The 24,312-nt window shown below is 43.8% G+C and overlaps 1 protein-coding gene across 1 annotated transcript in view; it reads right to left on the reverse strand.

The window, feature by feature from the left end:
• The window catches only part of astn1 (astrotactin 1), a 620,426-nt gene that overhangs the window by 356,217 nt on the left and 239,897 nt on the right, over nucleotides 1-24,312 (reverse strand). Inside the window, 2 exon segments of the mRNA XM_042334960.1 lie at nucleotides 5,645-5,752; nucleotides 22,467-22,616. Of these exon segments, the coding sequence (XP_042190894.1) occupies nucleotides 5,645-5,752; nucleotides 22,467-22,616 (258 nt within the window).

Below are 24,312 nucleotides of genomic sequence, written 5' to 3' on the forward strand. Positions count from 1 at the left end.
ACCTGAACAGAGGCGCATAGATGCATGCCTCTTCGCATCATCAAAATGCCTCGATGTGCTTTACACGATTTTAAAGTAGAGCGTAGCGACTGGATCTTTTGTAGGCCTACTGGCAACCAATTTGTGGAAAGTGGCACCTGACTCTCCAGCAATCAACACACTTTGGCAATCGTAGGCTACATGTCAGCTGCCGGATCCTTCATTATCATGCTGGAGGATTCCCGGCGCTGCACAATAAAGTTGTGCTAATTTGAGAAGATGACAGGAGCTTCAGTGTGAGTGCCACCCTTAACATTAAAAAGTAAAACACATTATCAGCGCAAAGCCCTTAAATTTCACTTTTTTTTNGTCTGCCTTCCCCTTAAAATTATTGATTTTGTCATAAAGCTACTTTAAAGCCTATTTCCTCCCACCCCACTAATTTACTGCTGTCATATTGACCAGCTCTGTAATGTTGGATGCAGAGTGTGGATCAGGTTTTATGGCTGCTGGAATGCAGTAAATGTGCCACCTTTTATCATCTGGGCTTGAAACAGCCTCGCAGAAACTAATTTCTGAGTAGAATGGAATAAAAGTTCTGGAAGGTCATTGGAATTCCGGCGTTGGGAGGCAGGGGGATAAATTGCATTCTTGGGATTTACTGCTGCAAATTATTTATCCCGAAGGTTTTTTTTCCCCAGGATTTGGAATGTTTCAGTGATGCAGTGACTCGACTGATGCCAATGTTGCCCTGAGCCAATGTTGTGAGAGGGGAGAAGGGGTCTGATCCATTACTTTGGCATTTCAGAAAAGAATCCTAATAATAATCCTTGCATTTGGGAGAGTGCCTTTCGCATTGGGAGGATGACTCAAACTGCTTCAGAGGATAAAAATAATTATCCTTGCATTTTATATAGTGCCTTATTTTTTCATCAATACGTCTCAAAGCGCTTCACAGGATATGCTGTAAAGTGGATTGAATGTGTATTTTGTGGGTAAAACATGACTCGTTGGCTACTGTCCCACAAATAGCCATGGAGTGAGAGACCAATTTTATTTGGGGGATTGTTGACAGACACACCGGAACAAATTCCATTCTCTTTTCGAATAGCGGCAATGGATCTTCACCATTCACTTGAACAGGCAGGCGGGACTTGGGTACGTCTCATCTGAGGGATGCATCTCCGATAATGCAACACACTACATTGGAATGTTATGTTAGTCTATGTGATTCCAAGTCCTGACGTGGCGCTTGAACCCACAATTTTCTGACTCAGAGGCGTGAGTACTACCACTGAGCCAGGCTGACAGATGTATGCTCTAAAGTGGAGTGATTGTGTGTTTTGTGCTCAAACAAAATAAAGAGCAAAGACATAGCCAAACCATGTAATCGTTATGTGCCAGCCGGCCTCAGGTGGTAGCACTCTCGCCTCTGAGGTAGGTGGTTGTGGGTTCATGCTCCACTTTGGGGCTCACTTAGTCGAGGGTCAAGGCTGATGCTCCAATGTAGTGCTGGAGGTGTGTTGCAAAGGTACCGTCCTTTGGACCAGACATTAAAGATCCCATGGCACAACAACAAAAACAACAACAAATTACATTTGCATAGCGCCTTTCATGTAGGGTGGTTGTCCCCAGGCGCTGGACAGTCAGGGAATTGGACCTGAGCTAGCATTGAGATAAGGAGCGGTGGAGGGAAGGGAGGGTGGAAGTATGAGAGTGATCTAAGGTGTGATTGAAGAGGAGGGTCATGAGACACTATCCAAAAAGAGAAATGGAATTTCTCCCAAAGTCCTGGCCAACAATCCCCCTAGATAAAATTGACCATTCTCTTCATGGCTGTTTTTAGGACCTTGCTGTGTGCAAATAGGCTGTCTGCAAAAATGTAGTCACATTCTGTTGTGAAGCATGTCATGTTGGAGACAGTTCAGCCCCAAGGAGACACCATTTCTGAACGAGCTGTGTATTGTCATGAAGACAGTAGAACATAAGGACGTAGGTTTAGAATTGCAAAGGGCAAGTTCCAGAAAGACAGCAGGAAGGTTTTCTTTACCCAGAGGGTAATTAACGACGGGAGCACATTCTTTTTAAATTCAAACCTCCTCTCAGGATCTCACAGCATTCATCTTGACAATTATTTGATCTCTCTCTGTATACTGATAAATGAGTATGGTTTTATTTTTTGCTTTCATTTAAACTGCTAAAATAATGGAATTTTCAAGCTCACTATTGATCAGACACACTCTCCCCTCTCACAACCTGGGCCTGAGTCATCATTTAAAGCCTGGGCCCGAGTCATCATCTTGAATCAGAGGCCAGCCCTCTAATAAAATCAGCGGCCAGCCCTTTCGCATTGAGTTGAGGAAGAACTTCTTCACTCAAAGGGTGGTGAATATATGGAACTCGCTACCTCAAAGGGCTATTGACGCTCAGTCCTTGAACATATTCAAGACTGAGATAGATTTCTTCTTGCAAAAAGGATTAAGGGATATGGGGATAAGGCAGGGTTAGGTTATTAGCTGGAGTTAGATTAGAAGATCAGCCATGATTGAATGGCGGGGCAGGCTCGAAGGGCCGAATGGCCTACTCCTACATGTTATGTTATGTTATGTTATGTTATGTTATCTAGGTTTCTCACACGGCGTTTTGGTTTCTGATCCCTAATTTGGAGATGTTTACAGCATAGGAGGAGGCGCCATTCGGCTCATTTCACCCACGTTGGCTCTCTGAGAGAGTGATCCATTCAGTCCCTTTCTCCTGCCTTCCCTTTTATATTTCACCTTTTCAGATATTTGCCCAGAAAACATGGACAGTCACTACATTTGACTGTAAATCCCATGAACCTCCTTGAGTAATTTTGTTGTTGTTGTTGTTGTTGAGATATCTCAATGATAGGATAAGGCACAGCTCTTTGGCAGGACCTGGAAGGGCAGACCAGTCACTGGGGGCTCATCCCCACTCAGCTCCTGTTAACCTTACAAGCCGAAACCCTAACAGGGAGGGTGGTCCCAGCTGAATAAGCAGCGGGAAAGATTGCAAAACAGCGATATCAATGGCAAGCTATGCAGTTCTAACTGGTTAGAATCCAGCAGTACCCCAACACACACTCAGGGGTCCCCAAGCCTTGGCTTTTGCCAACCAACACCTAATACTTTCCGGAATTAGGTAACAAGTGTGCATCCCTCCAGGGAGAGAATGTGCATTCCATTCCACCAATCTATCGCTGGAATTCCCACATGTAGATGAGATGCATGGAATTCTCAGTTTGGTTTGGGTATTCTTAAGTATGATCATGGGTTTCCACATGTGTCAGACACTAATCTTGGTGTGAAAGGAGTGGTATGAAACTATTATTATAACAATGAGACTGGAATTGAGTTACATTCTAATGCCAATTCTAGCCACTAGAATAACTCTTCAAGTAGCCAACACTGTTCAATGCAACTTTCCACAACCTTCTTTTTATAGCGTTTTAAATTGACACAGCCTTAATGTCTAATCCCTTAATCCTCCCCATTAGACTAGGGCTCATGTTGATTCAATAATTGGTCTTTCAAATATCTAATAACCAAACAAGGCATTTAAACAACTCCAATCGCCTTGGGTTCACTCCACGTGACTCTTGCCATGGCAACAAAATGACTGACTACCTATAAAAAATGGTCTGGACCAAACACAGTAGGATTATGTGTTCTTTTTAAAGACCATGTAATCTAGACACTAATTACTTTAGGAGTTTGACTAGTGACTGTGTGAAGATCTAATGGATGGGGAGCGCAAGGGGCGTAGTCTCTATACTGGAGGCTGATCATAGTTCTCTGCATCAAAAGCTTTGCCACCATTGAGCAGCTCAGAGCTCTCCCACCAGTCATGAAGGCTAAGGAAAAAAATGCTCTCGCTTGCAAGGTGAGTGCTCTAACCAGGACTACAGGACTCCACATAACACCCCAATGCAGTGCTAGGGGTGTTTTGCATTGTCGGAGGCTCCATCCACCTGTTCAGCTGGACATTAAAGATCTCATGGTACTATTCGAAAAGGGAAGGGAGATTCGCCTGGTGTCCTGATGAACAACTCTCCTGGATAAAACTAATGTTGGCTGTTTGTGGGGAATTGCTGTGCGCAAATTGGCTGCCGCGTTCAACCACCAATTGCACACAGCAGTGTCCCACAAGCAGTTGTAGATTGAGTGACCAAATTATTATTATTTTTTCTTGAGGGATTATTATCCCCGGAATAGCGATCTGCCAATTGACCAACAATCGGGTTCCAACTTACTGCTAGGTAAACAGAGATGTTTGGTGTAAGGAAACTTGCCCAACAATTCGCCCTGTCTGGGAATAGAACCCAGGTTTCTCGCTTGCAAGGCGAGTGCTCTGACCACTGAGCTTCAGGACTCCCATGATATCAGATGGGCCGAAGAGTCTTTTTAATTCAAGCCAATCTTGTAATCCTGTGACGAGTGGAAACCCTCTATAACTGGCACCTTCCCTGACCACAAGCACTGACTGCTGTGCTGCACCTTCAAGCCTTTAAGAAGCAGATGGGAACTCGCAAGTGAGTTACAGGCTGGAATCTAATCCAGGCATTCAGCTGGTTTATATTTAGCATGAGAGACACTTCAGAGTGATTAGAAACTTAAGTCTAATCGAGGGGAATCAGCTTTATTTGGAGAATGAATGCATGAATACTGAGAGCGATCACACCGCAGTCTCACTCAGACATTTGTTTATGAGACAATTGGTTTTGGAATTATCATTAATAATAATAATTATGATAATAATAATCATAGAATAATCATAGTACTCAATCCACAACTGTGTTTGGAACACTGATTTGTTCAATTGGCTGCCGCGTTTTGCCTACAAAATATACAGGCCATTCAATTCACCGTGTATCCAGTGAAGCACTTTGAAACATCTTGAAGACGTGATAAGGCGATGCATCAAATGCAAGGATTATTATTAGTATTATTAATTATTGCGTATTTTCCAAACCAGAACTGTGCAGCCTTTGCCCTCTCCTGCACCGTGCTCCGCGAGCCCATTGCCCACGTCCACTGGCTCCAATTCAAGATCTTCGTCCCCACCTTAGCTCTGTGTCCTGCAAACTTACCGCTCTGTCGCTTCCTCCGCTCAGCAAACACAAGCTGCTACATGTTCCCTACTCATCAGACATTCTACCCTGCTCTCTGGAACTCTGGACAATGAGTAATGGTTAGATAAACTGGGAATGTACATGGAGACCATGGTAAGCTGTTTTATCTTGCACTGAACAGCAGAACCAGAGGACATGCCCTACGATTGAACGGGGGGGTAAATTCAAAACAAGTCTGCGGAAACACTATTTCAGTGAGCGAGTAGTAAACGTATGGAACAGGCTACCCCCCCGGGGAGACGGTGCAAGCAGAAAATGTCGATTCATTCAAGAACAAATTAGATAGATTTCTGTTAGGAAATAATATCTCGGGATACAGTATATAGTTTGGGACATGACATGTGCCTACGACTGCCAGGATGGTGGAAGGCCAACTGGATGGATTTTGGTCTTCTTTTGCCAGCATATTCTTATGTTCTTAACAAGCTTGCTGAACTAACGGGAAATGGCCTAAGAGGGGTTGCAAAGCGACTTCGCAGTGAAAGGCTCCACTGCAGATCAGCCCACGCCTACCTCTGCTCCGGCGTCTGCTGCGGGATGGGTCAGTGTAAAAGGTCAGCTGGGGCTCATTGTCCGCTTCGGTCCCGGAATCGCCCTCTGGATTCAGGAAGGCAGAGCCAGCTAGGAAAGAGAAAAGATGAACGATGGTTAAAATCGCTCTATCCACCCCAACGTGGGCAGAGGCTTGCAGCCGCTTGGTGCCCATGCCCTGGGACTCCATTCCCAGGTCCCTCCGACTCCCTCGCCTCTTTCAAAGTATATCTCAAAAGTTACTCTCTGATCGTTTGTGGGACACTGCCGTGCGCAATTGGCTGCCGTCTTTCGCCCACAAAATATACAGTCAATTCAGTATGTTTACAGCTCATTCTGTGAAGCGCTTCGAGATGTCTCGAAAATGTGATAAGGCACTATATCAAATGCAAGGATTATTATTGTTCCCTCTTTTGCTCCCTCCCTCATTCACTGCCTCACTCATTCCTTCTCTCGCTCCCTCAATCCCTCCCTCACTGGCCTAACCAGTGATCCATAAATTTTCTGATTTGTTTATCAATAAAAAGCACATTTTATCCTCCACTTCAATCCAAACAGAGTCTGCAGCAATAAGAGAGACAGGCAGGAACTTAATTGGTAAAAAGCTGCTGCAATTAAACTCAATTGACTGTACTGAAGCCCTTCGAGACTGAGGCTGTTACTGTATCACTTAATGCAATATCTGAGTTTCAGGTCAGGAGAAGGTGAGACGATGGAATGAGCTCTAGCGGCCCTGAGGTATGCATAGGGGAGAGTTATACCGTGCTGTAAAGCAAGTGCACTTTAGCCTCTCTCACCCCCATGTCATTTTGGATGGTGAAATAACACTTAATGACCCTTGGATGGGACTTTCGGAGAAATTGCTTCCTCATTAGTGATTAAAATGGATTCAGAACCGACGGGAGCCAATTTGTACAATGTAATTTTTTTAGGAGAAATGTAAAACTGTGGCATAAGTCCTTCCTCCCCCAACTGACTATAAAATATCTGATCCTCCTCAAAGCCCGACTAGTTGTGATGTCTTAGATTAAGAAGTCACTCGATGGGAAATAATATCCCTGTAAAGTAACAATAAAAAGGTGAATTTACAATGGCAAATAATCCTCACATTTAATACAGAGGTTTTCACATCAAAACACTTCACAGGATTTTACTGTAAAGTTTAGCAACGGTATTTTGTAGGCGAATGCAGCAACCAATTTGCGCACAGTGATGTCCCACAAACAGGCAAGGAGTGAGTGACTGATTGTATTTGTAGGATTGTTGGCCAGAACATCAACAACAACAACAGCAACAACATTACATTTATAGAGCGCCTTTCAAGTCGGGAGGATGTCCCAAAGCGCTGAACAGTCAGATGTCGGGATCCGAGCATGGGGAAGGGGTGGTGTAGGGGTGAGGGAAGGCAGAGAGGTAGGAGGGAGACCAAAGACGCGATCGAAGAGAAGGGTCTTGAGACTGGCCTCGAAGGAGGCAAGGGAGGAAGCGAGGTGAAGGGATGAAGCCCTTCGAGACTGAGGCTGTTATTGTATCACTTAGTGCAATATCCAAGTTTCAGGTCAGGAGAGAGAGAAACATCGAGAGAGAAACTCCATTCTCTTTATGAATAGTGCCATAGGATATTTAATGTGCACCTGAACAGGACCTTGGTTTAACGTCTCATCCAAAGAACAGCAATGCAAATCCACAGGATTGCAATGGAGTGAGCTTTGAGTTGTCCTCTTAACAATACTGAATGTAATTATTATTATTACAAAATAGACCAAACAAAGAGAACAAAGGGAGTGAGCATTTGGCTCTGTTCAGAATGCAAATGTGGGTACGAGACCACTTTGTTTATAGTATTGGAATCAAACAAGTGTCAAAGGGCAAACAACTCACAAATTGAAAGAGGCTCAGGTTAAGAGGACAATTATTTCTGTCAAATTCAATACTCCTCAAATTTGAATGGCTCATTAAAGTTCAGAGGCTGAGTACACAAAGCAATACACATTAATACAGTGCCCTTAACACAGGATAGCGTCTCGGAGCACAGCACCGTGGTGAGGTTGGATGCCAAGCAAATACAATAGAATTTTCATTTAAACTTGTGCTTCAGATAAGACAATCCGAGGTCCCGTCTGCCTGCGCAGTGGTTGTTAAAGATCCTGTAGCACTCTTCAAAATGAGAATGGAGTTTCTCCCAGTGTCCTGGCGAACAAAATTGTTCATTCCATTCATGGGTGTTTGTGGAACATGGCTGTGTGCAAAATATAAGCGACAATCGCCTGTAAATCGCACAGTATTCTGTACACTTTAGAGTAAAGCCTGTGAAGCGCTTTGAGATGTCCTCCCAAAGTGACAAGGGTTATTATTAACAGTATAATTGGGAAACATTCTGCGTTGCGAGCGCTTTGCTGATATTTTCACCTTCCAAAGGACAGAGTCTGAAAAACAAAATCCCTGTTTGCATTATGAGCCTCACTCAAATAGCTCGCACTGAGCTGACATCCAAATGACATGTGGAAGAATGTATTCTGAAACACAACGACATACGGCAACAATTTCTTAACTCAAGGAGACGGGAGGAGTCCAAAGGCGGGACAAGGTGAGCAGAAAGTAGGGTATGGATCTCTGTGGGGAATGGATATCTTTTGGGAGAATAACACTGAAATTACAACAGGACCCAAAATGACCCTTAACCTAAATAAATAATTGCCATTGTCCGTGGTTAGGTGGGAAGCGTGGGATCGATACCTAGATGTGAGCTGATTTCTCAAAACATTATTGGAATAAACCTGCTCCTTTGCAAGTCCCATCCCTAATGTTTCAGATAATAAAGATGTGTTAGTTGTTAAGGATGAAAATAGCATTGATCGCTTGATAGTGTCCGGGGATGCGGAAACTGGCAAATTCATCAGTTGCGCAGACCATTCTACATGGAGCAGACTGAGATGCCTTTACTTCTCTGTAATGACAGAGGCTGACTGACAATTAATGGGCTCTGGTGCAAAACCAGCCTTCACTTTTATTGACTTCTAAGAGGTCTCACGTCCATCTGGCTGTGCACGTGAAAGCCCCCCCCCCCCCCCCGCAGTCTGTCTGCTTGTCTCTGCTGCTCGACTGTCACACAGATTGTCAACAGCAAAACTGTGTCCGCCCACAAAATACAGAGTCAATCCACAGAGTATATTCCGTGAAGCACTTTGAGACATCTCTACAATGTGTAAGGCGCTGTATCAAATGCAAGGATTAGTCTTACAGTGACATCGACTGTGATCCGTCAGCTGGAGAGTTCAACAAGGAAAACTGTAAAATCCCAATGAGATTCCACAATCTGGGAACGCCGTGAGAACCCAATTAACAAAGGCAATGGTGGACCGGGTGCTTTTCTGGAGACATTTAATTGACATCAAGTATACAGCGGATCAATCACAGCAAACTTTGACAACGAGATGGATAGAGAGATGGAGGAAGAGAAAGGGAGGAAGGAATAAAAGGGGAAAGGATAATAATGATAATAATAATTATTGCATATGGTATTGTGCCCTATCACGTCGTCCAGACCTCGCAAAGCACTTCACTGGAATATATATGGTAAAGTGTAGTCGTCGTTTTGTGGGAAAAATGCAGCGGCCAATTTTTGCACTGCATTGTCCAACAAACAGCCATGGAGTGAGTGATCAAATTTGTTTGCAGGATTGTTGGCCAGAACACAAGGAGGAAACAGTGCTTCAGGAATTTTAATGTCCAACTGGACAGGCAGATGGGCTTCTTTTTATGTGTCAGCTTAGACTACGTGAATATCAAGTATCCAAAGCCTTCTGACTCAGAGGCAAGAGCCAGGCTGACCTGAATGGAGAAGAAAGATGGAGGGAGAGAGGGAGGAATGAACATGAAAGAAGGAGAGACGAATGGAAAGGAGGGTAGAGGCGAGAGACAAATGGCGCAGAGATGGAAAGGGAAGATAACCATCTCCACTTGTGTTGTGTTGTTGTATGAATGATTCTCATGGGAGGAGAGAGATGATGTATTTGATCTGTTCGTGTGTCAGGCGAATTGTAGGTTAGTGTAAAGCGTGAAGACATCGACAGCGCCCCATGAAATTAGCACAGGACAGGGACACATGGGCGCAGAAAGGAAGGTGGAACGGAAACAAATGACTGCGGAGTTTTCTGCTTGTGAAGGGAAAGCAAACGACATCCGTGCAGAGAAGAAAGGCGAATAGATTCCGAAGAAATTGTTCCAACAATTGCGCACAAATTTTTTCCCCATTAATGCGCTTGGCATTTCACACGGCCTGTTACTGACATGTTGCTAACTCCAGCACATTACTCTTCGGAGGTACGAAATATAAATTACCCGCATTTCTTTAAATCATGCAAAATGCAACAGAAGTTCTGCTCGTTAGGGAAATAAATGCAAAAAAACTCAGCAATGTAAATAAAGTTGAAAGATTGTTTTGCAACTGAATATATTCTCGCAGTTACTTGCATGTATCGGAGCCATTAATCTGGTGGGAGAGTGTGCTTAGGGCTCTATGATGATGTGGTTGCAAAGAGATGGGAACTGGATTTCCAAAGGATCTGTAAAGGCTGATTTTCGCGTCACTCACCCGGAACGAAATGGTATCTGAGGAGAGTTCTGTAAAGATTCCCACGAACAATGTATCGAGGTCAGCACCTAGTGCACTATCGCACAGCAGAGTAGTGACTGTGGAACCTGTTACAAAGCAGTGGAGCAACTGCAGTCATCATTACACAGCAGTAGAGTAACCGTGGAGCTTGTTACACAATCATTACACAACTGTGTATTAACTGTGAAGCTATGCAGTTATACTCATTACACAACAATGTAGTAACCGTGAAGTCCATTATACACTTGCTACACAGCGATTCACATCTTGAAGATGTCCCAAAGCGCTTCACAGGATTTACTGTGAAGTTGAGTGACTGTGCGTTTGTAGACAAACACAGCAGAACAATTGCAAACAGCAATGTCCCACAAATAGCCCATTACGGTATAGACAGTAAACTGGACTGTGGTGTGGAGTGGGGCTGGTTGATGGTCTTCTGCTGTTGTTTGTGCTTCTTTGTACCAGTGGTTTGGGAATGATCCAGTCACTCACACACATCGCGCCTTAAATCAGACACTGAATGGATCAAGTATTTACTGAATGACAATAAAGTAAATTGGCCCATAAAATGTCTCTCAGTCTGTAAAAAGCACTGTGCTAACATATTCACTCGGTGCTTGTTTGTGGTCCATTCTATTCACTGGAGATAACAATTATACAAGTAATAATAACTTGCATTTAGATAATGTCGTTCAAGTAAATAGATGGCTTGAGGCACTTTATGAAATAAAGGTCTCAGCCTGGCTCAGTTGGACACTCTCTCCCTTGAATCCGAAGGTTGTGGGTTCAATCCCTGCATCAGGGGAGCATTGCCAGGGGTGCCTTCCTTCGGATGAGACAGTCTGCATGTTCAGGTGGATGTTAAAGGTCCCAAGGCATCCTATTCTTCTGGTCACTCACTCCATGGCTGTTTGTGGGACACTGCTGTGCCCAAATTGGGTGCTGTGTTTGTCCACAATTCCATTTACTCCACTTTGCAGTAAATTCTGTGAAGTGCTTTGAGATGTCCTCCTGACATGAAAGGCGCTATATCAAATGTAAGGATTATTGTTTTTATTATTATTATTCTGCTTAGAAGTAGAGACTTTAACTGTTTGAGATTCCCTGAGGCAGCTGGGGGTAGAGATTGCTAACATTCAAGTTAAGTTTGGGAGAGGCTAGGGAGGCAATCCAGCACGATTTCACTGTAACCGATATAAATAATACTTACATTTGATAAAGTGCCTTATCATGTTGAAATGTTTGGAAGGGTTCACACAGTAAATTACTGTGAAGTTATTAAGGGCATCTTCAGGTTGTCAGCTTTGTTGTTTAATGACCACAAGATCACAAGATTGGTTTGGATGAAAAAAGGCCCTTCGGCCCATTCCATCTCATTCTACCAGAATACTCACCTACTGTCTTACTATTTACAGCATCTATATTTTTTCTCAGTGGCCTGGCTTCAATCATCCTTCTTAATAACCCATTCCAGCCATTAATTACCCTCTGGGTAAATACTTTCCAATGTCTTTTTCCTGAAATTGACGTTTGCAACTCCAAACCTATGTTCTCTTGTTCCGGTGTCTCTGTGCAGCCAAAAGTATTGTCCTGAGTTCAATTATCATCCCATTTAAAATCTTGTATACCTCTATGAGGTCCCTCTGAGATAGCTCTTTCCAAGAATGAAGAACCCTGGTTTGTCTAATCTTTCCACGTTGCTCATTAGAGTAATACTTGAAACAATTCGAAAAGAAAAGGGAGTTTTTCCCGGCGTCCTGATCAACAATTTCCCAGATAAAACTGGTCATTCACTTCATGGCTGTATGTGGAACATTGCTGTGTGCAAATTGGCTGCTGCATTCATCCACAATATGCACAGGTACTCTTCTTTACAGTGAATGCTGTGAAGCTATTTAAAATGGCCTCCAAGCACGAAAGGCACCTTATAAAATGTAAGGATTATTATTATCATCATCATCCTCTTCTCTGTGATTGCCTCTAAGACCTGGATGTCGATGAATCTTGATATTGTAGGATGTTTATTTCTTAGTGATTGGTTTAATTTGAGTCTGGAGGACTCTGCTGATAACTATTATTGATATATGGAAAACATCAACAATTGCTGATTGATTTACTGGTTACAACCTTCATTTACTTGCTGCTGTTCATCCTCATACAAACCCAACTGGAATGAGCAGCTCCTTGCATTTGATATAATGCTTTATCACATCATTGAGACTTCTCAAAACATTTCATGAACTAACTGTATTTTGTGGACAAAATGTGGTGGCCAGTTGTGCACAGCAGTGTCCCACAAATAGTCTCGGATTGAGTGACCCAATTTTTTTGGGGGGAGAGAGATTATTACCCTGTCAATCAACAAACAACCGGGTTCCTACTTACTGCGAGGTAAATAGAGGCGTGTGGAGTAAGGAAACTTGCCTAACGTTTCGCCCTGCCCGGGAATCGAACCCAGGTCCTCTCACTTGTGTGGTGAATGCTTTAACCAATATGCTACAGGACTGCACAACAACTTGCATTTAAATAACACCCTTCACATACAATAACATCTCAGATCGCTTCCCAGTGTTGTTGGACGTTGAGCAAGGGAGAAATGGTAGGTGACGATACGAGCAGTCAAAGGTCTCAATGTATAATTCAGCCCTGTTGCACAGTAGTCTTGATTCCAGCATAATATTAAATACAGAGTCCTGATCTAAGCATAAAATGGTCCCAAATGTCCATTTTATACTACATTCAGCACACTTAAGCACACTGTAATCATTCCACTCGCAAATTTACACAAAGGCAACAGCAATATTTCAGATGCGATTAATCATTTGTGTCAAATGTACTTTGCTGTTCAGTAATTTCTGTTTTTGTTCTGATTGAGTTGTTGGACGGATCATTAAATAGGCTGCAGCGCCAAAGCTTGCAAATTGGCTTTTCTATCTATTTTATATACAGTATTGCAATTTATGGAATGGTTGAAGGAGCTACATTTCGTTTGGTGAATTTTATGCAAAGTAAGGTGACCCTCTCGAGTTTCGTTGAAGTTTCTCGAGAAAAGGGTCTTTCTTAGTTGCTGGGTTTTATAATAATAATCCTTGCATTTGATATATTGCTTTTCACGTCTTCTAGACATCTCAAAGCGCTTCACAGAATATGCTGTAAAGTGAATTGTGGGCAAAACGCGGCAGCCAATTGCGCACAGCAATGTCCCCCAAACAGTCATGGATTGAAAATGACCAATTTATTATTGGTTTGGAGGGCTTATTATTAGGCGTGTGGAGTAAGTAAACTTGCCCAAGGTTTCGCCCTGCCTTGTGTGATGCACATCCACAGATATGAGGAGACATCAAGGGACCATGTTGTAAGGAGGCATATAGTCAAGATGCCTGCCTTAATGTTACTTCCTGCCCAGGAAATGAAGTTAAGAACAATTATCTTTACTCTGCTCCTAACTTACAATCTGGTTTACAACTTTAGAACTACAGCACCTGACATTCACAGCACATATTCTTCTGCACCTCAACTTCTAGCCACTCGAATTCTTCTTTTGCACATGTATGAAATCTACCTTGAGCGAAAAATGGTTCCCATGGACACACAGACACAAATACACGGAATCCTGAGTGAGCACAAGGGACAAATGTACGAGAGACAGTGTAAGAGTGCAAGTGGATGAGGTAATAGATAGTGGAAAGGACAAAAGAATGTTCATGAGCAAGAAGAGTGAATTACATACTAGGAGATGTAAGAGAAACAGAAAGAGTCTCAGTGAAAGGGTAGGAGGACTGAGGATAGGAAAACAAGAGAGAGTTTTGTGTGTAGAGGGCGGTTTGCAAGTCATTTCACCGGCTCTTTTGTTGTGGTTACACATATACTTAGAAACCTCCTCCATGTATTACAAACTGGATATAAAGACCTAAGTTCTACAAATAAATAATAATAATTATAATAATAATCCTTGCATTTGATATAGCTCCTTTAACATTGTGAGGAGGTCTCAAAGCACTTAGCACTGTATATAATGTAAAGTTTAGTGACTGTGTATTGCGCAGGTGAATGCGGCATCCAATTTGCACACAGCCATGTGTTAAAGACAGTCATGAAGTGAATGATTAATTTTAATTTGGGGCATTGTTGGTCAGAGCACCAGGAGAAACTCCTAACTCTTTAAAGTCCACCTGAACAGGCAGATGGGACCTTGGTGCAATCTCTCTTTTGAAGGATGGCACCTCCAACAATCCAGCACACCCCCAGCATTACAATCGATTGACAGCTGAGACGATGTGAGTTCAAAGTTCTGACGTGGGCTCTAACCAAATACGCTCTGCCTCAGTAAAAGTCTGCTTCCTAATTAAAGTAAATGATCCTTCCCCCAGTGGAATACTGCTGGAGTGTAACCGTGTGGCTTACCACCGACTTGCAACCTTCTCACTGCTTGCTGAACAAATGGTCTTGTGTGCTTATTCCATCCTACTGTTGTGGGCTAAGCCATTCCAATTGGCTTCTCATCAACCCAAGAAAGAGAGAGGGTTTTTTTTTGAGCAGTCACTGCGGGCAGGCAATCATCCCACTCAGCTCCTGTTAACCCTGCAAGCCAAAGCCTTGATGGGTAGGTAGGGTGGTCCAAGCACCAGGAAAGCTTGCCAGACATTCTATTGATGGCAAGCTATGCAGACTTAACTGGTCAGACTTCAGCAGTTACCCTATCCCTGTTTTTTTTGTCAGCCTGGTGTCTGACACACACGAAAATTCATCGCTATGCATCACCAGAGTATCCAAACCAGACTGAGAGTTCGACATATGTGTGCCAGCTGCACATGATGGAAATTTCCCCACAAGACAGAGAGCTTGGAGAAAGACATAGAGGGTGGGGGAGGGAGAGAAAAATAAAAAGAAAATGTTACAGACCTGCTTTTTTTTGCAGAACAAAGTAAAACTCCAGTAATTGGCTTTAACTTTTTAAGTGACATGATATTGGTCGGTGAGAATCCAATTACCAGTAGAAGCCAGTTTGTGGGATGAAACCCGCTATAATTGGTCATTAATTGAGCGAATTTCTCACAGGCAGTTGTTGAGAATGCTACACTGTGGGAAATAAAAATACCACACCGGTGGAGAATGAGAGATCTCATATATAGGTTGTGTTTCAGCCTGGCGCAGCTGGGAGCACTCTCTCCTGAGTCAGAAGGTGGTGGGTTCAACCTCCATGTTGAGAGGATGTCTCAAAGCGCTTCATAGGATTTACTGTAAAGTGTAGTGACTGTGTATTTTGTAGGCAATCGTGGCAGCCAATTGCGCACAGCAATGTCTCACAAACAGCCATGAAATGACCAATTTATTTGGGGGATTATTGGCCAGGACTCCGGAAAAAAAAATCCCTTCTTTAATGTCCACCTCAACAGGCACAAACAGGACATCAGTTTAATGTTACATCCGAACTCCGGCGCCTGCAATAATTCCCCCAGCACTGCAATAGAGTGTCAACTTGGACTGTGAGCTCATAATAACAACAATAATAATAATAATCCTTGCATTTGATATAGTGCCTTATCATGTTGTGTAACGTCTCAAAGCGCTTCACAGAATATATTGTAAAGTGAATTGATTGTATTTATAACTGTGGGTTAAATGTGGCAGCTAATTCCGCACAGCAGTGTCCCATAAACAGTAGTGGATTGAGTACCAATTTTTTTTGAGGGATTATTACCCCCTGGAAAGCGATACGCCAATCGACTTACAATTGTGTTCTCTCGCTTGCAAAGCGAGGGTTATAATCAATACGCCACAGGACCCTGCAACCCTGGTCTCCACTGTTCTTAAAAAAAAGAAACCAACTTCCAAATGAAGACTGCATTCAAGAATTTGCCACGATTCTGCTCGAATTAAAGTTTTGAGACAGAATGGTTTCGAAGGCTAAGATGAGATGGAATATCAGGGACCGTGGTGGCAGCCGGGGGGGAAGGAGATGGGAGGGGGGGCCTTAGGAGTAAAGTACCAGCAGGTTCATCAATGCTTTGATCAGATAAGATTCTAGATTGAATTCTGAGTCCTGATCTCAGTTGATGTGCTCCGAATATAGGGAGATACAGGGAAACACTTGCCGAATAGCTTTTTAGTTACGGCTTTAATGGGGAAAAAAGGACCTCAGTACAGGGTCTCAAAAGTTCTCCACATCATTAGTCAAACACAGGAGTCACTAAAGTGGAAACAATAAAAGATACACCTTGACATGGTACTTAAGACCGACTCTAGTTTATCGGCCATTTATGACCTGTTTAAAATTGCAAATGTTTAACCTAATTACATTTTACGGGTTTCCTCGCAGTGAATGTGACTTATTGAATTCCTCCATTAACTGCCTTGTTATTGAACTGTACGCTGGCGTTTGCTCCATCACCACCTCTGACCGTGGAGAGATGTGAGGCTTTCCTTTGTTGAGAGGTGACGCTTCCCACAGCTCCTCTCTGCCCAGGGTTTGTGTGTGTGTGTATGGGTGGGTGGGCTCTATTCAGTCTGTTTCTGTCAGTCTCGCTCTCGCCTCTGAGCTGACAGATTGTGGGTTTCAAGCCCCATGTCGGGGACTTTGAACTCACACAGGGATTACGAATGAAGAACGTGATTTCGTAACAAAGGTGGCAGTGTCACATACTCACTGCTTATATGGGTTGAGGGTGGGGGTGGGGAGGGGTGGTGGGTTGGGGAAGCTCTCTCTTCGCTGGATAATAAAAGCGATGAGAGAGTTTGTAACAAGTGAGTCCTGATGTGTCACGGCTGATCTCTCGAACAGCTTTAATGGGAAATAAGTGATTTCAGTCCTTGCGTCTAAGGGAAGTTTTCTGTCTGTTTCTCTTTACCGCTCCTTCCTGGATACATTTGGCTCCTTTTTTTGGTTTTCTTGGGTTATATGATAACACACAGACCCCGTGACCCCTCCATGGAACCATAAGTGGCCATGCCTTCAGTCACTACACTCCCGTTCTCTGGAACTCCCTGCCTCAATCCCTCCACTTCACCCCCCCTTTATCTATCTTTAAATCCCATCTCAACACCTACCTCCATCTGCCCCTTCTCCCCTGTTTAGCATCCACCCTGCCATTGGGAAATGCTGTGAGACCCTATCGTGCATAAAGGGCGTTATATAAATGCGAGTTACTATTTGTGGTGGTGGCAGCGGGTTCTCGCCCAAAGCAGCAGAGGATTACTGATGCGCTGTTGTGTGAGCTATGACAGTGCCAGGCTATTTGTTCACAGTGGACATCAATTCCTATCCCTGGTAGAGCGATCGCTTGCGAAGCATAGGCAGCCAATGAAAATATTCTTTGGGGTTTGGGACTGAATAAAACTCAAATAAAATGTCAGTCCCTTTAAGACAGGTGAGAGCTTGGCTTGACTGACAGGTCCATTGGGCAGCCAGCTGCCGCCTTTGCTTGCGAGCAATTAGATCCAGAGATCTGTGGCCAGTTTTAGTGCCTCCTAATATAATAATAATAATCCTTGCACTCGATAGCGCACCTTATCACATTGTTGAGACGTATCAAAGCGCTTCACAGGATATATTGTAAAGTGGGTTTCCCAATCTCTGTGGCTCTGCTACCAATTGGGTAAATCTTGCTGAGTTGTGAGGTTTCATTTACATACAAGCCAACGTGTGTTTTTTGGATCACGCACTGATCCTCACGCTTAAGAGTGATGTATCGTAGCGACACGCTACAAATTAATACATTTTGGTTGAAATGGAATCGTGCTACGACGTTAGTGCGAAGGAAGGAAAAAAAAACATTTTCGAAGAAAAGGAAAATGTTCTTTAAGCACAAACATCGCGTGTCACAATCTGTTTCCTAATGTGCTTCGCCCGTCTACGATTTATAATTTCTTTCGTGACTGGCTCTCTGCACCAAATTTAGAATGCTATCTCTCGTGCTCGCTTTGGTTGATGAATGAGAGGGTTGTCACTGCACCTGTGTAAGTGCGGCAATATTTAAGACGCTCTTTATTGTAATATAAATTGGTTTACCAGGCAACTAAATGCCCAATGAAATACTTCAGATTTCAACAGCGACCAGGGTCTTTATCTTGGTGCAGAGAATAGCAGCTCATTTCTGTTATCTGCACCAAACACTATAACACGCACCAGGGCTGCCCCCTTTTCAATCCAATGTCTTGGTGCATTTCCAGTGCCTCCCATCGACACCACAGCAGCAGCGTTCAATTTCCAGTACCGAACAGCACAGAGACACATCCCTCTGCCAATAGTTCTTAAACGAACCAGCTTCCAAACTATGCATTCTCCGCAATTCTGTGCCATCTTATTCTAGCCCTTAATCCCGTGAAGTGCTTGAAGTGCTTTGAGATGTCTTGACGACTCGATAAGGTGCTATATTGAATGCGAGCTGTATTATTATTATTACATTTGATGTCATGGCTTTCACGGTGGGAGGGCTATATTATAAAGTGTAGTGACTGTGTGTACGAGGCAATCAATTTTCACACAGCAACGTCCACCAAGCAGCCATGAGGAGAATAATTAATTTTATATGCGGGTTTGTTGGCTAGGACATCGGGAGAAACTCCCTTCTCCTTTTGAATCGTGCCATGAGATCTTTAACATCCATCTGAACAAATAGATGGGACCTCAGTTTAATGTCTCTCATTCAAAGGACAGCATCTCCTACAACGTAGCACTTTCCCAGCACTGCATTCATCACACCTAGGCTCGACTATGCGAACTCCCTGTTTGTTGGCCTTTCCAACTCTTCCCTCCATATGCCGCAGACCATCCAGAACTCTGCAGCTCGTGTCCTCTCCTGCACCAGGCTCCATGACCCCACTACCCCCACCCGTGCCCAGCTCTACTGGCTCCCATCCCCCAGAGGATAGAGTTCAAAATCCTCATCCTCGCCTTCAAGACCCTCCATGGCCTTGCCCCTCCATACTCTGCGACCTGCTGACCCCATATCAACCACTCCACCATCGGTGGCGGGGCCTTCAACCTTTCTGCCCCCACCCTATGGAACTCCATTCCACATTCCCTTCACCTCGTTCCCTCCCTTGCCTCCTTCAAGACACGTCTCAAAATCCTGTCTTCGACCGAGCCTTCGGCCACACTCCTACCATCCCAGCCCTCCACCCTCCCCGATCCCAACCCCTCCCAGTCGGGTCCAAATCCCTGACTGTGCAGCACCTTGGAACGTCCTCCCGACGTGAAAGCGCTATGCAAATGTCTTTTTGTATTGTGTTGCATTGTCATGTCATCTTAGATTATGAGCTCAAAGTTCTAACGTGGGGCTTGAAACAGGAACCTCTGACTCAGAGACAAGAGTGCTACCAAGTGAGCCAGCCTCACAACTTAAAATCTTGAATGTAAAGACTAAATGGCCCCACAGTGAATCCTGTGAAGCACTTTGAGAGAGGCGCTGTATCAATTGCAAGGATTATCATTGCTAATGTGCAGGTTCTGTGTGTGCTGCTCTGCTGAAGATGATGAGATGGTTTTGTCTATACGAGAACACTGTGTGGAAGCCAAATGAGGCCTGTGTGTGAGAAGGATTGAATAGTAAACGTCCAGCTGTGGGAGCTGGCAGGGTGACCATGACAGTAGATTGTGAGCACAATAATGGCCCAGCTATGATGACTGACCTCCAAGAAGCTATCCTGTATGAAGGCCACTGTATAAATACAAGTTACTGTTGAATGCACAAAAGGCATGAAATTCCACCCACCCAGTGCTAGCCAATAAGATCATTTCTGCTTAAAGATTTAACGTTGCTCATAACTGTCGAAAAATTGTAAATTTTTACGCAGTCAATAAAAAAAAAGCCAGCTTCCAATTGAAGAGCGGATTCATGAATTTTCCACAATTCTGCACGACCGTAAATCCTGAGACCAGGCAGAATTTCGGATCTAATCTCTGTGCTGAGAAACAGAATGCATTCTGACGTCCTTGCTGTGACAAAAAGCACTGTGCACCTCCAGTGTGCTAACGACACAGATTAATATTCCTGTTAAACACTGGCCAATCTACCCAGTATCTCAGAGCACAGGGACCAGTGCTCCTTCCTAGCTTCCAGTACAGGGAAAGACTGTCTGTTTCCAATATCCTAATGCTGCACAGAGCAATGTCCAGGCTCTCTATGCAGAGACACTCTTTTCAATTCCCAGTGTTTTGCCCACAAAATATGCAGTCAACTCACTTTACAGAATATTCTGTGAAGTGCTTTCAGACATCTCAACAACGTGATAAGGCGCTACAACAAATGCAAGCATTATTATTTAGAGAAATGCTTTGCTCTCCACTTCCATTAATTTTTTTGTTCGCATAGAGAAAGAGAAAGGTCTTAAATCTGTTTAGCTTGAAAGAAACATTCACTAAAGCAGAAGTATGATTTCTGCGGAGGTGTTCGATTCATTTTTTAAACTCAATTTATTTCAATGGTGCCTATTTAAGTCACCCTGTATTAATTGCTTCTTTGAAAGTGTCAACGTTCAAGGGTTTTGTTCAGTTGATGCTTTTACTGAGAGCGCGTTCTAAATCTCTGCGTAATGATTGTTTGTCATGTTGCTAATGAAAGACTCCATAAAGATTGCCAGTTCCTCCCAGGCATTCGCAGTCTGTGAACCACTGCCAACTGAGCGATGGAGCTGTGCTCCTAGCCTATTTCCATTATTGAGCAGCACTTTGCATCCTGATGGAAACTTGCCTTTCCGAACGCAGGAAGGACAGACTGATAGCTTTAATGAAGCTTGTCACCTTCTCTCGGAGGAATGAGCTAGATTAGTCGAGATAGGGCAATCTTCAGAAAACATGTCTCAGAAGGGACCTTGTAATAATAATCCTTGCATTTGATATAGCGCCTTATCACGTCTTCGAGATGTCTCAAAGTGCTTCAAAGAATATAGTGTAAAGTGAACTGACTGTATACTTTGTGGACAAAATGCGACAGCCAATTGCACACAGCAGTGTCCCACAAACGGTCATGGATTGAAGTGACCAATTTTTTAAAAACAGTTTTCTATTATTTTTTTTGAAGGAATTATTACCCCCTTATTAGAGGTGAATGTCCACTTTACAGTATATTCTGTGAAGCGCTTTGAGACGTCTTGACGACGTGATAAGGTACTATGTCAAAAATGCAAGGATGATTATTATAATAATTATAGCCAATACTGCGCTCAAGGGGGCCTGTCCCTGGGTGAGATGCTCTGTTTCGGTGAGTTTCTCATTTTGTCATTGTTTTTCAATGTAATCTTGCTGTTGTTGTTTCAAACTGGTGCCGAATCAAACAGCGGCGTTGTCATGATGCGCTGTGCACAGGAGCAATCTCCTACACAGCAACCACTGCTAGCAGTGACTATTTCATCTGAAACTCTGTCCTGTTCTTAAAAGCCACCGATTGTGTTTGATGTCTCTGAGATTTCCTGCCTGTGTGGTGAAGATCAAATGCTTCATTGATGCTCTGAGTGGCTGCACGGACATTGCGAGTCACATTTGGTGTGAGCGTGAGCTCAGATGCTCTGTTGGGAGCACAGGAACAAAGAGGTTGTCCCAACATCTCCTTGGATATCCAACAGTCAACCAAACTGTTGAGTCATGTTGTATTGTTTGATTACCTTCACACAGCAATTAACCTTCTGAAAGGGTGTGGAAGTGGGGAGCGGGGTCTCGGTGGTCGGCTTCCTGAGCCTGGAGTGTCCGCAGTATTCCAGGACACAGTTGATGACAGACCGGACACTATTTACAGTAAATTCCTACGAGTTCCAGTGTGGAACTCTCGGTCTTGTCTGGATACTCTTGAATATGGCGATGGGTTCCGCGTGTCATCCACCCGGACTAACCGACAAAATCCACTAGCCTGAGTCACGCGCACTTTGCGCATTCGTGCAAGTCAGTGACGTTTCACACAGGACTTGACACCACGCCACCTGTTAAACCAGCTCTAGAAAATATTTGGAACATTGGTTGGAGAACTCAAAGAGGTGCCGCTAAATCGGCAGCCCGGTTTTGAGCATGTCGGCCCTCACTCTTTGGAATTCCATCCCGGAATCCCTTTGAACTTATCCCTTTTCTCACCTCCTTCCTCTCCTTCTTTGACTCCATGTTCAGCCACCCTACACCCCCTTCCCATCGCCCCAGCAGCTCAGGTGACACCTTCCCGACGTGTAAATTTATATTGAAGCATGATCGGTGGAGTTACTCACCTCTGGATTTACTGGTGAAGCGTTTTCGTTGACCACCAGTCGCGCTGTGAGGGAGCAGGGCTGTCTGCTGGTGGCTGATGTCCACGGGACTGGTGGCCAGGAAGTTCTCCTTGTACTTGTTCATGAGCGAAAGCTTGGTGGTGTCACTTCCTGCTGGGACAAAACACAACAAGGTTGAGCATCGTCAACCTCCAGTGAGCAGCCCCGAGGTTATTAATCTCAACCGTATTAATAATAATAATAATAATCCTTGATATTTGATATGTGTCGTTGAGACATCTCAAAGTGCTTCACAGAATATACAATAAAGTGCATTGACTGTATATTTTGTGGGCGAAACACAAACACAACAAATTATATTGGTACAGCGCCTTTCACGCCGGGAGGATGTTCTAGGGCATTGGACAGTCAGGAATTTGGACCAGAGCTGAGATCAAGAGGGTTGGAGGGAAGGGAGATTAGGGTAGGAGGGTGACCGAAGGTGCCGTTGAAGAGGAGGGTCTTGAGATGGGCCTAGAAGGAATTAAATGAAATTGAACACAGTCGCTAATTGCGCACCGCAGTGTCGCTCAAACAGCCACAAATTATTATTTTTTTTTTAAAGGATTTTTACTCCCAGAAAGTGATCCGCCAATCGACAAACAACCAGGTTCCTACTTACAGCTAGCGGTGTGTGGAGTAAGGAAAGTTACCAAATATTTCGCCCTGCCTGGGAATCGAACCCGGGTCCACTCGCTTGCGAGGTGGGTGTTCTAACCAGTATGCTACAGGACTCCACAATATGCTACAGGACTCCGCAATATGCTACAGGACTCCGCAGGTCATACTCATTGTACAGCTCTGGATCTTTTGTACGCACCACCTGTCCTTAGAGCACTGTGGATGTGAAAGACATCTCAAAAAGAATAGTTTCTCCTGGACAACAATCCCTCAAGCAAAATGGATCATTAACTTAATGGCTGTTTGTGGGACATTACTGCATGCAAAACGGCTTCTGCATTTGCCTACAAATTTACCCAGTCACTACACTTGACAGCAATTACCTGCTAAGCCCCTTGCGACCTTCAATACGTGGCGTTTCATTATTACTTAATACCTCGTAACAATTCAAAGAGTATTGAATGAGTAACGCAGAGCATACATACAGCAGGTTAAGTTGGTGGTATGTTAAGAACAGCTGTGCAATTTTTCATGGCTTCCTGCACCCTCCAGCCATCCCTGTTACCATTCGTGGCTGGGACATCTCACCATTAATAACTTGTGTGGTACCACCGAAAGTATCTCTCCACACTGTGAGTGATGCCGCAGCATGCTGATATGATTAATGCAGCGTAACCTTTACCCACCAGTGTGGGCCCTTCTGCAGGAATCTGGATCCTCATTCCAACCTTTTAATCAGATTTACAATATTGCTTTGCGACAAGCTCTGCATTGTGCATGCGTGCTGTCTCCATTTGCATGTCTCTGTTTCCCTTTCAGGAGGTTTTACAAACATCACCCGGACAGGAGACAAGCTGCAATATCAGTGATATGAGATTTGTATGAAAAATTGCAAAGCCAAATGTCCTGTTGAAATAAATAAAATTTCTTTGGATTCAGCGTGCTGGCTGCATATCACTTGTGGCACCACACATCAACTGTCTGTGTAAACAAGGTGCATTTTCCTTGCAAGCATGTGCAAGGAACACTCTTAAAGAGACAACCTCGCCACCGCAATCCTCTTTATGCTATGCTTGTGCTGCCAAGATGCTTCACTTCCAGATGTACTGCAGGACTTATAATAATAATAATAATATTAATAATCTTTACAGTGGGATACATTTGTATGAAAAAATACAAAGGTTAG

Source organism: Callorhinchus milii, unplaced genomic scaffold (genome assembly GCF_018977255.1).
Source record: "Callorhinchus milii isolate IMCB2004 unplaced genomic scaffold, IMCB_Cmil_1.0 Scaffold5, whole genome shotgun sequence".
NCBI lineage: Eukaryota > Metazoa > Chordata > Chondrichthyes > Chimaeriformes > Callorhinchidae > Callorhinchus > Callorhinchus milii.